The sequence below is a fragment of the Artemia sp. Qi Xiang Cuo genome, chromosome 16, assembly GCF_049724085.1.
Source record: "Artemia sp. Qi Xiang Cuo chromosome 16, ASM4972408v1, whole genome shotgun sequence".
NCBI lineage: Eukaryota > Metazoa > Arthropoda > Branchiopoda > Anostraca > Artemiidae > Artemia > Artemia sp. Qi Xiang Cuo.
In genome coordinates this window covers 29,066,366-29,081,967 of record NC_142809.1, presented here as the reverse complement: position 1 = coordinate 29,081,967, position 15,602 = coordinate 29,066,366, and the positions used below count along the sequence as shown (strand labels likewise).

Genomic DNA, 15,602 nt, shown 5'->3' with positions numbered 1-15,602 from the left:
ATTGGCAATTGAAAGGGCTAGTGCCCTTTAATGATCGAAAGTGATTGGAGGGCAACTAACCCCCCTCTCACGCCCACCATTTCCTCCAAACACATGCAATCAAACTTTTTAGATACCCATTTTGTTCAACGTAGTTGAAAATTCAGGAAATTAGGTCTTTGAGGATGGTAACCCCCCCCCCGCCCAGAGCCCTCAGGGCAAGGGTTGTAAGTTATGCCCTGGGGGCATATAAGGTTTTTTATAGATAACGTTCTCGCAGAAACTTCAAAAAGGGCTCATTCAATTGGAAATTGAAAGGGCTAGTGCCCTTTTTAATAGTCGAAAGTAATTGGAGGGTAACTAATTCCCCTCTCACGCCCACATTTTTCCCAAATACATCTTGTTCAACATTTTGTTCAACGTAGTTGAAAGTTCTGGATAACACGCCCCCCCCCCCCCACAGCCCTCGGGATAAGGGTTGTAAGTTATGTTTTGGGGGCATATAAGGTCTTTATAGAAAGGGTTGTCGTAGAAACTTCAACAATGGCTCATTCGATTGGCAATTGAAAGGGCTAGTGCCCTTTTTAATGGTTGAAAATTATTGGAAAGTTATTGGATTGCAATCAAGATTTTGAGTTATCTATTTTGTTCAAAGTAGTTGAAAAGTCCGGAAATTATGTCTTTAACACCCTCATATCCCTCCAGGCAAGGGTTGTAAGTTATGCCCTGAGTGCATATAAGGTTTTATAGAAAGCGTTGTAGTAGAAACTTCAAAAAGGGCTCATTTGATTATAAATTGAAAGGACTAGTGCCCTTTTTAATAGTCAAAAGTGATTGGAGAGCAACTAACCCCCCTCTCACACCCACCATTTACCCAAATAAATCCAATAAAAATTTTGAGATAGCCATTTTTTGTTCAACGTAGTTGAAAGTTCTTGAAATTATGTCTTTGAGGAAGACAAACCCCCCACACTCCTCAGGGCAAGGGTTATAAGTTATGCTCTGGGGGCATATAAGGTCTTTATAGGTAGCATTCCCGTAGAAACTTCAAAAAGGTCTCATTCCCTTGGAAATCGAAAGGGCTAGTGCCCTTTTTAATAGTCGAAAGTGAGCAAGGGCACTGTTCTGTTTTTTTGAAGAAACAGGAGAAAAAAAAACAGGGCTTGAATGAAAAAGAACAGAAACAGAACAGGTCAACAACAAAACAGAAGACCTGTTTCTGTTCTGTTTTTTTGGTAAAAACAGAAAACAGCTGTTTTCGTTTAAAAAACAGCTGTTTTTCGAACACCTAAAGCTTAAAGGAGAAAAAAAAATTGTAAATGATAAGTTTTGGTTTATAATCAGTACTATTGCATCATTTTTCCGCTAAAAAGAACAGCTTTTCAATAAAGGGGCGAAAAACTGTCTATGCACAACATCGACATCCTTTTTTATGGTTATTTTATTCCATTTTCCCGTTCCTTTTTTCCAAAAATGGGCTTTTATGTTTATACAGAATCTCCTCGAATTTCCCGGAAATGCATACTAATTATTTGATACATTTTGAAAATAAAATAATTTTCGTCGTCAAATTGCGCAGTCAGCTCAAAGTCATTCTTGCGGAGCCCATAGTTGCTTTGGCGGGGGACAGTCTCCTCCTCCAGACTATGATTTCCCCTTCCCCCATCCTGATGTTTGGAAGCCATCGGAAACAATGTATGAAAGAAGAAAAATGCACGGGAAAATGACACTTCTTAATACCAAGTCAAAAATTTTCGTTGGCTCGCAGCTTAAAACATCTGTTTAAGATTAATTATTTCCTAGCCAATTTGTGTGAGAGACAAATCAAAAAAAAAATTCATGGTTTAAGGGTATTTTGTATATTTTTATGGCGCTTTGCGCTAGAAAATAATGTTTTAGGCCCTCCACCGAATTCATTCTTAGGTAAATATGTAAAATGAAATTTCTCAAATTCTGAATTTCGAAGAAACTTAGGCCCTTTGCTACACAATACTTTCTTTAAGCATTCTCTTCTCTTAATAGGTTTTCAAAGGGATGCAATATAAAAACATTTGCAGTTTTTGATAACTTATTTAGAAAATTTCTTTCTCTTTACGGCAGAAAATACTTTCTCCAACCCATACACTTGCTTCATTATCAAACTTTTGTTTTAAGAATACGAGTGGGCATGCTTTTGATTATTTAGGTACGTTTTCATGGTCCATTCCCAAAGGAAAAGGGGTAGTGACAACCTCGACTATCAATGTTTGAGCAAGTGTAACGTATCTTCGGATCGGATAGCCTGTGATGCAACCTCATCTTTTGACAGACTCCCAGATACCTACTCTTTTTCTCCATTACTTTCACCGCCCTCTTCTTTAGACACTGCATCAGTTTATTCACATTCTTCAGCAAGCGTATCTTCATTTCCGGAGTTTTCAGAACAAGGAACAGAAAAACCGTCTGAATCATTTTCAACAGTTGGATCGACATCTTCGACTTAATCAAAGGATTCCAAGCAATCTTCTTCAGGGATGTCATTGGCTAAGCTTCGAGTGGCTAAAAATCCAAGAACGCGTGCAACAGATGAATGAAGACAATGTTAAAAACATGAAGTTCAGGAAAGGGCTCATATCACACAGGCTTCGGTGACATTGTTCCCAGAATCAGTCACTATGTGGAACATCTTATCTATCATTGAAAACTTCCTGATTGCAACTTGGATTGCTGAAAGGATGTTAGTAGTTGTATCAGAATGCTTATGCCTCTTGAAATGTGAAAGATAGTGGTGCAACCTCTGCTTATTTTTCATATTCCTGGGGTAATAGGCAGTGATACTTTAAAAACAGAAAACAGAAACAGTGCCCATGCTTAGTCGAAAGTAATTGGAGGGTAACTAATTCCCCTCTCACGCCCACATTTTTCCCAAATATATCCAATCAAAATTTTGAGATAGCCATTTTCTTCAACGTAGTTGAAAGTTCTTGTAATTAGGTCTTTGGGGATGACAACCCGCCCAGAGACCTCAGGGTAAGGGTTGTAAGTTATGCCTCGAGGGCATATAAGGTTTTTATAGAAAGGGTTGTCGTAAAAACTTCAAAAAGGGCTCATTTGATTGGCAATTGAAAGGGCTAGTGCCCTTTTTAATGGTTGAAAGTGATTGCAGGGCAACCAACCCCCTCTCACGCCCACCATTTCCCCAAACACATGCAATGAAGATTTTGAGATATCCATATTGTTCAACGAAGTTGAAAATGCTGGAAATTAGTTCTTTGAGGATGAAAACTCCCTCAGAGCCCTCGGGGCAAGGGTTGTAGGTTATGCCCTGGGTACATATAAGGCTTTTATAGAAAGCGTCGTCATAGAAACTTCAAAAGGCACTCTTTTGATTAGAAATTGAAATAGTCGAAAGTGATTGGAGAGCAACTAAACCCCCCCCCCCCTTTCTCTCGCCCACCATTTCCCCAAACAAATCCAATCAAAATTTTGAGATAACCATTTTCTTCAACATAGTTCAAAGTTCTGGAAATTATATCTTTGAGGATGACAAACCCCCCCCACACTCCTCAGGGCAAGGGTTTTAAGTTATGCCCTGGGGGCATATAAGGCTTTTATAGATAGCGTTCTCATAGAAACTTCAAAACAGTCTCATCCAATTGGAAATTGAAAGGGCTAGTGCCCTTTTTAATAGTCGAAAGTAATTGGAGGGTAACTAATCCCCCTCTCACGCCATCCATTTCCCCAAACTCATCCAATCGACATTTTGAGATAGCCATTTTGTTCAACTTAGTTAAAAGTTCTGGAAATTAGTTCTTTGGGGATGACAACCCGCCCACAGCCTTCAGGGTATGGGTTGTAAGTTATGCCTTGGGGGCATACAAGGTTTTTATATAAAGGATTGTCGTAGAAACTTCAAAAAGGGCTCATTCGATTGGAAATTGAAAGGGCTAGTACCCTTTTAATAGTAGAAAGTGATTGAAGGGCAACTAACCCCCTTTCACGCCCACCATTTCCCAAACACATACAATTAAAATTTTTCAGATAGGCCTTTTTCAAGGTAGTTGAAAGTTCTAGAAATATTGTCTTTGAGGATGACAACCCCCCAACAGCCCTTGGGGCACGGGTTGTAAGTTATGTTCTGGAGCATTTAAGGTTTTTATAAAAAGTGTTGTTGTAGAAACCTCAAACAAGGCTCATTCGATTGGAAATTGAAAGGGCTAGTGACGTTTTTAATAATCAAAAGTGATTGGAAGGAAACTAAACCCCCTCTCACGCCCCCCATTTCCCCAAACACATCCAATCAAAAGCTTGAGATAGACATTTTGTTCAACGTATTTGAAAGTTCTGGAAATTAAGTCTTAAGGATGACACCCCCCCCCCCCAGCCCTCGGGATAAGGGGTGTAAGTTATGCCTTGGGGGCATATAAGGTCCCTATAGAAAGGGTTGTCGTAGAAACTTCAACAAGGGCTCATTTTATTGGCAATTGCAAGGGCTAGTGCCCTTTTCAATGGTTGAAAATGATTGGAAAGTGATTGGATTGCAATCAAGATTTTGAGATATCTATTTTGTTCAAAGTAGTTGAAAATTCTGGAAAATAGGTCTTTGAGGATGATAACACCCTCAGAGCCCTCAGGGCAAGGGTTGTAAGTTATGCCCTGAGTGCATATAAGGTTTTTATAGAAAGCGTTGTCGTAGAAACTTCAAGAAGGGCTCATTTAATTATAAATTGAAAGGGCTGGTGCCCTTTTTGATAGTCAAAAGTGATTGGAGAGCAACTAACCCCCCTCTCACACCCACCATTTACCCAAATAAATCCAATCAAAATTTTGAGAGAGCCATTTTTTGTTCAAAGCTCTTCTTAAAGTGTGTATCAGCAGGGTAATTCATGTTCAATCACCATTTGATCCTCTTGATCTACACTTGCACTGCCGACTCTCCCTTTGGCAACAGCTTGGCAAACAGTTTTTGGCAATTACCACAGAAGTGAGAAAATGTCAGATACGTCCTTTAGGTACGACAACGAAGGCATGTAAAATAGTTGTTACTTGTTAAGAAAGCGGTAAGTAAGCGACAATTGTATTGAAGATCAGATAGGATAATAACCGGGTAGTCTCCAGTGTATAGTGATAAAACAAAGGGTTTCTCACTCCGGGAACTATATATAAACTTTATTTGTTTTTAGCTTGGGGGGACTAAAAGGTAGCTAGGTTAAGTTAGGTTACGTATTTAATATATGCTATGCTTTACACTCACCCCTACCCCCCTAATGTGCATATATATAGCCCAAATATGGTTCTAAACTATTTTACTTTCATCCTATTTTGTTTCATTTCATTAGTATTAACGAAACTTCACTTCTCGCGCACTTACCGCTTTCTTAACAAGTACTAAATAGTTTTTATTGTACCGAGAAGGTATTATTCTGCTTTTGCATCTGAGCATGGTGACTTACCTATGAAAGGTTTTAAAGTTTTAAAACAAAATCAGAGTACAATGAATGAAGGCACTGCATTTGTCAAAGTATTATTTGATCATTTACGACAACGAAGGCATATAAAATAGTTGTTATTGTACCGAGAAGGTATTATTCTGCTTTTGGATCTGAGCATGGTGACTTACCTATGAAAGGTTTTAAAGTTTTTAAAACAAAATCAGAGTACAAGGAATGAAGGCACTGCATTCGTCAAAGTATTATTTGATCATTTACGACAACGAAGGCACATAAAATAGTTTTTATTGCACCGCGAAGGTATTATTCTGCTTTTGGATCTGCGCATAGTGACTTACCTATGAAAGGTTTAAGTTTTTAAAACAAAATCAGAATACAATGAATGAAGGCACTGCATTCGTCAAAGTATTATTTGATCATTTACGACAACGAAGGCATATAAAATAGTTTTTATTGCACCGAGAAGGTATTATTCTGCTTTTGGATCTGCGCATAGTGACTTACCTATGAAAGGTTTAAGTTTTTAAAACAAAATCAGAATACAATGAATGAAGGCACTGCATTCGTCAAAGTATTATTTGATCACTAACGACAACTAAGGCATGTAAAATAGTTGTTATTGTACCAAGAAGGTATTATTCTGCTTTTGGATCTGCGCATGGTGACTTACCTAAAAAAGGTTTAAGTTTTTAAAACAAAATCAGACTACAATGAATGAAGGCACTGCATTCGTCAAAGTATTATTTGATCATTTACGACAACGAAGGCATATAAAATAGTTTTTATTGCACCGAGAAGGTATTATTCTGCTTTTGGATCTGCGCATAGTGACTTACCTATGAAAGGTTTAAGTTTTTAAAACAAAATCAGAGTACAATGAATGAAGGCACTGCATTCGTCAAGGTATTATTTGATCATTAACGACAACTAAGGCATGTAAAATAGTTTTGATTGTACCGAGAAGGTATTTTTCTGCTTTTGGATCTGTGCGTGGTGGCTTACCTATGAAAGGTTTGTTTTAAAAACAAAATCAGAATACAATGAATGAAGGCACTGCATTCGTCAAAGTATTATTTGATCATTTACGACAACGAAGGCATATAAAATAGTTTTTATTGCACCGAGAAGGTATTATTCTGCTTTTGGATCTGCGCATAGTGACTTACCTATGAAAGGTTTAAGTTTTTAAAACAAAATCAGAGTACAATGAATAAAGGCACTGCATTCGTCAAGGTATTATTTGATCATTAACGACAACTAAGGCATGCAAAATAGTTTTGATTGTACAGAGAAGGTATTATTCTGCTTTCGGATCTGTGCATGGTGGCTTACCTATGAAAGGTTTGTTTTAAAAACAAAATCAGAGTACAATGAATGAAGGCACTGTATTCGTCAAGGTATTATTTGATCATTAACGACAACTAAGGCATGTAAAATAATTGTTATTGTACCGAGAAGGTATTATTCTGCTTTTGGATCTGCGCATGGTGACTTACCTATGAAAGGTTTTAAGTTTTTAAAGCAAAATCAGAGTACAATGAATGAAGGCACTGCATTCGTCAAGGTATTATTTGATCATTAACACATTACCGTAACGGGAGAGCTTGACAAAGTTCAACGCACCGTACACGGAAACATCATATATTACCATAAAGGTATTAAGTTAAAATTAAAAAAAATAAATAAAAATGACTCACAATCAGTTTTAGCGGCATCATACTCGATGAGCTGTCAAGCACCTGCAAAAGAGAAGAGAATTTAAACTCCAGAGTTTAACGACACAAATTAACATTCTTAAGGGATGTCTATCACCGCAAAATCTAAATCAACTCAATGAAATCAGAGTGATATAGGTATTTAGTGACGCCATGGTAGATTATCTCAAAGTACAAACTTCCTTCCTTCAGTCTATGAAGTAACCAATTGCTTAAAGTGTACCTGTATATTTTCAGCGGGGGGAAAATACCCCCCGGAAAATACCCCCACGTGGAAAATAAGGCTTTCCAAATTTGAAAATTTTATTTGAGTTTTATTTTTTTAATTTCCGTAGGGGGAAATTTTCCAGGGGGAGAAAAATAGATGTTGATTAAAAAATTCTGGAGGGAGTTTTCTGTGCGAGGCAATTTTCCACGTAGGGAGAATTTTTCGAGGAGCGACTTTCCGCTGGAGTAGATTTCAAGGGGAATTGTCCACAGGTGGGGGATTTTTCGAGGGGAAGAATTTTTCGTGGGGAATTGCCCACGGGGGAAGTTTTTCGATACATGTTTTTTCGGACCCCCATATATAGTCCCTGATTGAACATGAGTCAAATGTGATACACCGTATCTATACATGCAAACTTTGGGGTAGGATGCTGAAAAAGGCTAGGGCTCCAGAGCCTAGCTTTTATTCCTCCAATCACCTGTTCACGACCATAGTTTCTTTTATAGAAATTAATTTTAAAAAAAAATTCCGAAAAATAAGTTTTTCAAAGAAAAGTAAAGGTCATTTTAAACTTAAGCTTAGCAGATGCAAATACCTTTTAAAATTCAAACTCAAAAGGACCAGAAATTACTATTAAAGAATAAATGAAACCCAAAACGAACAGAAATTAATCAAGCAATCGTAGCAAAAACCATACAACAAGCAATAATATAAATGAGTAAATAGCTTTTAAAGCGAGTAGTGCTTAGATTGAATATGAAAATCAAGCTTAAAACGAAAAAAAATATTTTCCTATTTAAATATAAATGAAACTTGAAACGAACAGAAATTAAATAAACAATCCATGCAAAAACACTTACAATACATATTAGTGTAAATTAATAAATAAATCTTAAAACGAGTGAAACTTAAATTGAATACGCAAATCAAGCTTGAAACGAACAAAAATCACCACAAAGAGTTTGGGCATGACCTCCTTCTCTCACTGTAAAAGTCTAAAACCTACTGCGTCATTGGCGCTTTACTGAAAACTATATGCGTCTTGAACAATCTTGGAAAGTATAAACAAAATCAAATTGAATATTTGATGAATAATTAAATTAATTTTTGAAAGATCCATCAGTTCAAGAATTTATTTCACTGTAATTGTATTTTTATTTTCAATGCTGTAAGAACTGGAAAAGAAAATATTCGTGATATAAACCGTTTTTAGTTAAGCGCAAATGACGCAGTAGGCTTTTGGTTTTTATTTACAGTTAGGAAAGGAGGCATTATCCAATCACTTGTTTGTAGGGAAACTATATTAGTTTTTAACAACTTTAAAAAGAGCTTATGAATTAAACTGAATAGTTGATGTATAATAATATTAACTTCTGAAAGCTCAGCAGTTTAAAATTTTACTATAATTGTAATTTTGGTTTTCAATATTAAGCACAAAAGAAAATATTTGTCGTATAGTTGGTTTTCAGTAAAGCGCCAATGGCGCAGTAGGTTTTAGACTTTTACAGTGAGAGAAGGAGGTCATACCCAAACTCTTGTTTGTGGTGACTTTTGTTCGTTTCAAGCTTGATTTGCATATTAAATTTTAAGTTTCATTCGTTTTATGATTTATTTATTAATTTACATTAATATCTATTGTATGTTTGTTTGCATTGATTGTTTATTTAATTTCTGTTGGATTAAATTCTGTTGGATTTGTTTAATTTCGGATGGATGGATGGATGGTAATATCTGATGGTTGAACAATTTGGGCTATATATTTGCACATCAGGGGGGTGGGGGTAAAGCATAGCATATATTAAATACGTAACCTAGCCTAACCTAGGTACCTTTCCCCCTAAACCCCGAAAAACTAAAGTTCTAAAATTTTAGATGTTATGAAAAAATTTTAGGTGTTATGGCGCGTCGATGTTATGACTGTCGACGTTCTGACGGTTAGTGGAAATTGAAAATAAAAATAAATTAGACTGAAATAAAATCTTGAACGGATGGATCATTCAACAATTAATATCATTATATATCAAATGTTCAATTTGATGGTGTTTATACTTTCCAAGACTGTTCAAGACACATGTGGTTTTCAGTAAAGCACCAATGACGCAGTAGGTTTTAGACTTTTACAGTGAGAGAAGGAGGCAATACCTAAACTCTTGTTTGTAGTGATTTTTGTTCGTTTCAAGCTTGATTTGCACATTCAATTTAAGTTTCACTCGTTTTAAGATTTATTTATTCATTTACATTAATATCTAACTTATGTTTGTTTGCATTGATTGTTTATTTAATTTCTGTTTGTTTTAAGTTTAATTTATACTTCAATAGAAAAATATTTTTTTTCGTTTTAAGCTTGATTTTCATATTCAATCTAAGCATTACTCGCTTTAAGATTTATTTATTCATTATATTATTACTTGTTGTATGTTTTTGCTATGATTGTTCATTTAATTTCTGATCGTTTTGGGTTTCATTTATTCTTTAATAGTAATTTCTGGTCCTTTTGAGTTTGAATTTTAAATGTATTTATATATGCTGAGCTTAATTTTAAAATGGCCTTTACTTTTCTTTGAAAAACTTATTTTTCGAAATTTTTTTTTAAAATTAATCTTTGTTCGTTTTTGATTGCAAAAAATTTCACGTTTTTAAAAAGTTCTTTATTTCAAAATCAAACTTTAAAAAAAAATCAAATATTCATCAAAGTGTCAAAACTGATATCAAAGTAACAATATCAAAGGAAAAAAATGGGTTTGTGTCAACCTCGGACTTTTTATTATCTGATGTTTGAACTATTTTTTCACAAAATTAGAAAACTCAAAATTTTTATCGGATGGGTTTGGGGAAGAGGGGCGTGGGGGGACTAGATTAAGCTTCGGTCTGTTTTGACTCTTTAAAAGTGAACTAGAACTTTCTATTTTCAATCAAATGAGCCCTCTCTGAAGTTTATATGAGTATCCCTTCTATAAGAACCATATATATCCCCTGAGTGAGTTTTAATATCTGATGGTTGAACTTTTTATAACAAAATGAAATTTTTATCAGATGGGTTTGTCCATCCGATACACCCAAAGTTGTGGAGGGTGGGAAGGGTTAGTTGCCCTCCGATCTTTTTTCACTCTGAGAAAGTGAACTACAACGTTTAATTTCCATTCAAATGAACCCTCTCTGAAGTTTATACGAGCATACCTTCCATAAGAATCATATATGCCCCCAGAGCAATACCTAAAACGCCTTCCCCGGCCCTGGGGGGGGGGGGCTGTGTCGACACAGGAGTTTTTCTTATCTTACCTTTGAACTATTTTTAACGAAATGACCACACGTAAAGGAGTTTTCGTTATACGATCTTTGAACTATTTTTAACAAAATGGCTACCTCAAATTGGGGGGGGGGGCAGTTTCCCTCCGATCACATTTGGCACTTATAAAGGGCACTAGAACTCTCTATTTCCAATCGAATGAGCCCCCTTTGAAGTTTATACGACGACCCCTTCTATATGAAGTGCCTCTGGGAAAAAATAATTGGAGTGTGGGTTGAGACTAGCTGACCTTCGGTCAGTTTTGACTCTTAAAAAGTGAATTACAACTTTCAATTTCCAATCAAATGAGCCCTCTATGAAGTTTATACGAGCATCCCGTCCACAACAACTATATATGCCCCCGGGGCATAATTTACAACGCTTACCTCCGGGCCCTGGGGGGCTGTGTTGACACCTGAATTTTTTATTATCAGAACTTCGAACTATTTTTAACAAAATTTATATCTCAAAATTTTTATATGATGCATTTAGGGCGTGGAGGAGGGGGGGCTAGGTATCCTCCGATCGCTTTTGACTCTTAAAAAGTGAACTAGAACTTTCAATTTCCAATCAAATGAGCCCTCCCCGAAGATTATACGAGCATGCCTTCCATAACAACCATATATTCCCCTAGAGCGTTACTCATAATGCCTGCCTCCGGGTCCTGGCGGGTTCCGGCGACACAGGAATTTTTCTTATCTTACCTTTGAACTATTTTTAATGAAATGGGTATTATACAAATTTTATCGGATGGGGCCGGGGAAAAAAGGGTGCATGGGGGGGGGGCTAGTTGCCGTCGCATATCTTTTGACTCTTAAAAATTGAACTAGAACTTTCAATTTCCAATCAAATGATCCCCCTCTGAAGTTTATACGAGCATCCCTTTCATAAGAACCATATAAGCCCCCAGGACAACACTTACAACGCCTATCCCCCGGGCTCTGGGGGGCATTTTTGTTATCTAATTTTTGAACAATTTCCAAAACACTGGCTATCTCAAAATTTGTAGCGGACAAGTTTGGGCAAAAAAGAGCGTGGGGGGAGGGATAGTTTAACTCTCTTGACTCTTAAAAAGTGAACTAGAACTTTCAATTTCCAATCAAATGAGCCCTCTATGAAGTTTATACGAGCAGCCCTTTCATAAGAACCACACATGCCCTTAGGGCATAACTTTAACGCCTTCCCCTATGCCCTGGGGGGTTCTATTGACACTAGATTTTTTCTTATCCGACCTTTGAACTATTTTTAACAAAATGTCTATCTCAAAATTTTCATAAGATGTGTTTTAAAAAAGAAGGCGTGGGGCGGGGGGGGGGGGGGGCTAGCTGCCCTCGGATCTCTTTTGATAATTAAAAAGTGAGCTCGAACTTTCAATATCCAATCAAATGAGCCTTCTTAGAAGTTTATACGAGCATCCCTTTCATACGAATAATATATGCCCCGGGGCACAACTTACAACGCCTGCCCCCGGGCCCTTGGAGATTGTGACGACACCTGAGTTTTTGTTATCTGACTTTTGAGCAATTTTTACCTCAATGGTTATCTCAAAATTTTTATTGGATACATTTGGGAAAAAAGAGGTGTGGGGGGGGGGGGGGGGCCTAGTTGCCCACCAATCTCTTTTGACTCTAAAAAACTGAACTAGAACTTTAAATTTCCAATCAAATGAGCCATCTCTGAATTTCTTACGAGCATCCCTTCAATAAGAACCATATAGTCCCCCAAAGCATAACTTACAACACCTGCCCTCGGGCCCTGGGGGGCTTTGTTGACCCCTGAGTTTTCTTTATATGGTCTTTGAACTATTTAAAAAAACAGCTATCTCAAAGGTCTTATCGGATGGGTTTGAGGAAAAAGGGCGTGGAGGGGGGGGGGGGGGCTAGGTGCTCTCCAATCTCTTTTCACTCTTAAAAAGTGAACTAGAACTTTGAATTTCCAATCAAATGAGCCTTCTTTGAAGTTAATACGAGCATCCCTTTCATGAGACCCCTATATGCCCCCAGGGCATAACTTACAGCGCCAGTCCCTGGGCCCTGGTGGGTCGTGTCGACACCGTAATTTTCGCTTTATGATCTTTGAACTAATTTTAATAAAATAGCTATCTTAAAATTTTTACTGCATGCATTTGGGAAAATAGGGTTGGGGGGGGGGCCGCTGCTTACCCTCCAATATCTCCTGACGCTTAAAAAGTGAACTAGAACTTTCAATTTCCAATCAAATGAGCCCTCTCTGAAGTTTATACGAGCATTCCTTCCACAAGAACCATATATGCCCCCAGGCATATCTTATAACCTATAACCCTTAACCCTAAAGACTGTGGGGGGAGTGTTCTGCTCAAACATTTAATTTCAAGAATTTTCAGCTATTTTGATCAAAATGGCTATATCAAAATTTTGATTGGATATGTTTGGGTAAATGGTGGGCGTGGAAGGGGTGTCAGTTACCTTCGAATCACTTTAGACTATTACAAAGGGAACTATCCATTTAAATTTCCAATTGAATGAGCCCTTTCTGAAGTTTCTACGACAACGTTGTCTATACAAAACCTTATATGCCCCCTGGGCATAACTTACAACCCTCGGCCTGAGGGCTGTGGGGGAGTTGTCATCCTCAAAGACCTAATTTCCAGAACCTAAAACAACGTTGAATAATATGGCTATCTCAAAATTTTGATTGGATGTGTCTGGGGGAATGATGGGCGTGGGGGAGGGCTAGTTGCCCTCCAATCACTTTTGACTATTAAAAAGGGCACTAGCCCTTTGAATTTCCAATCGAATGGGCCTTTTTTGAAGTTCCTACGACAACGCCTTCTATAAATACCTTATATGCCCCCAGGGCATAACTTAAAACCCTTACCCTGAGGGTTTTGGGGGATTGTCCTCCTCAAAAACATATTTTCTTTCTGGAAATCAACTACGCTGAACAAAATGGCTATCTCAAAATTTTGATTGGATGTGTTTGGGGAAATGATGGGCGTGGGAGGGGGCTAGTTGCACTCCAATTACTTTCGACTATTAAAAAGGGTACTATCCCTTTGAATTTCCAATCGAATGAGCCTTTTTTGAAGTTTCTACGACGACCCCTTCCATATGAAGTGCCTCTGGGGAAAAAATAATAATAAATAAACAATAAAACATTGGAGCCGTATGGCCTTTACTATAGACAACACTACTGCGTTGCCTCTGATAGAATGAGGATTTTCCTCTCCTGGACATAGGTTTTCAATAACTAATCTGTTTTTTTCTCTTCAGCAAAGTTAAAGAAGGATTCTGATTCAAAATCTATCCGGAAAACTAAGCTTTTTTTTAGTCTGAATTCCGGCTACTTCATTTAACGTAAATGATAGTGTATTTTTTCGTAAGATATTCTAAGAAAGAAAATCAAGGTTATTTTCTTAGACATAAATATTTTTGTTGCACTAGTTCCTTAAATTCACTGAACACTTTAGAATTACTTAACTTAAGCTCTGTCTAAAACTACATTTCTATTTTAACGGAACATTCTATTTTAACGGAACATTTATAACGATGAAATAAAGGTCTGACGTTTAAAAAACATCTTTGAGCTTACAAGAATGATCTATAATTATACGGTACCCCAATTTTTTTTACGTATCTAAAAATTAAATTAAATGATTAAATGAAAAATCATTTGATTTTTAATGAATAAAAGTTAAATGATTTTTAATAATTTTATTATCTACAATATTATCACAATAGAAATGTAACTAGCTATATGCTTTAAAAATCTGCTATGACGGCAATGTATACTTAGGAGTCTTAAATAATCTCGGCGGATTTGAGAAAAATTTTCAAAATTAGATGGCTTCTGAATACAGTGCGAGTCTCCATCTGAAATTAGGGGGAATGCCTTTCAAATTTGAAACAACAACCAGACCAAGAGTTTGGTTGATCTGACTCTCGCAAAAAAAAGGATCGAACATGCATACACAAAACCATAGCTATAGTTGTTGAGTAGGTTTACTCTTTATTCGGTGATGAAAGCTTCATCAAGGTTGACCAAGAATCCGGCGATAAAAAATAAAATAAAAATTGTAAAATCCGGATATTTCGGGTTTAATTAGCTCGATGTACTCCCATGGTATTCAAATAGCACTACAAAAGCCAAGAGCAGCGTTGCCACTCTGAAGGTTTTTTGGTACCACTTTGGGTGGCAAAATAGTGTCACTTTCACATAGAAAGTGTCATTTTCCAAAATCTTGCCGCTCACGACACTTTGCGTCGCGCGCATTGGTACCAAACAAGCTATTCAAATTGATAGTGCATTTACACATTGCGGAAATCAGTTCAGAAAAGCAATTCGTACGGATATTCTGGCAGTTTTGGTGCTTTAATAATTCTCTAGCTTTCTGCAACGATTTGGTCAAATTAGGACGGATTCTTGGCAAGGTTTGTCAATGAATAAAACCATGACTATGCATCTTTAAAAACTTTGCGATCTTATAACATTGGTTCAAGGCTACCCGAAGATATATGATGCTGCTCACACAGGCTGTAAGAAAACCAAGACAAATGGTGTCATTTGGCTCTCTATTGCTCAACAGCTTTCAGAGGAGGGTGAGAAAATCATATCCTTCTTGATGGTTTGATGATAACTAAAGGCACTGCAAATAATTCTAATCAATTTTTAGCCAATCTTCTTTATTCTTCTTTTAGAACTTTTAGAACTTCTTTTAGAACAATCTTCAATATTCTTCTTTTAGAACTTGTCCTCATCTTGAAAACTTAGGTCACGCTGATGCGTTTATTTGAAAACTTTGCATTAAAACGTAGCGTTTTTCGGGCTATTGTTCGAAAATATACGGACGAATTTCCGCAATGTGTAAATGAACCATGAAAATATTGTCCAATCCGTTTATGATTACCTCCGCGCGGTTTTCCACATCTTCAAATTTTCCAACATGAGAAGTTGGCTCTAGTCCAATCTATCAACTATAAAAGTAATACTGATTTTACTTAGGTGGT

The 15,602-nt window shown here is 36.8% G+C and overlaps 1 protein-coding gene across 1 annotated transcript in view; it reads right to left on the bottom strand.

Annotated features, from left to right (window-relative positions):
• LOC148942759 (cuticlin-1-like) overlaps nucleotides 1–15,602 on the bottom strand; it is a 166,740-nt gene that overhangs the window by 104,072 nt on the left and 47,066 nt on the right. The window contains exon 2 of the mRNA XM_089102592.1: nucleotides 7,106–7,147. Coding sequence (XP_088958718.1) covers nucleotides 7,106–7,126 — 21 coding nt within the window. The 5' untranslated portion in view covers nucleotides 7,127–7,147. The remainder of the gene's footprint in view (nucleotides 1–7,105; nucleotides 7,148–15,602) is intronic.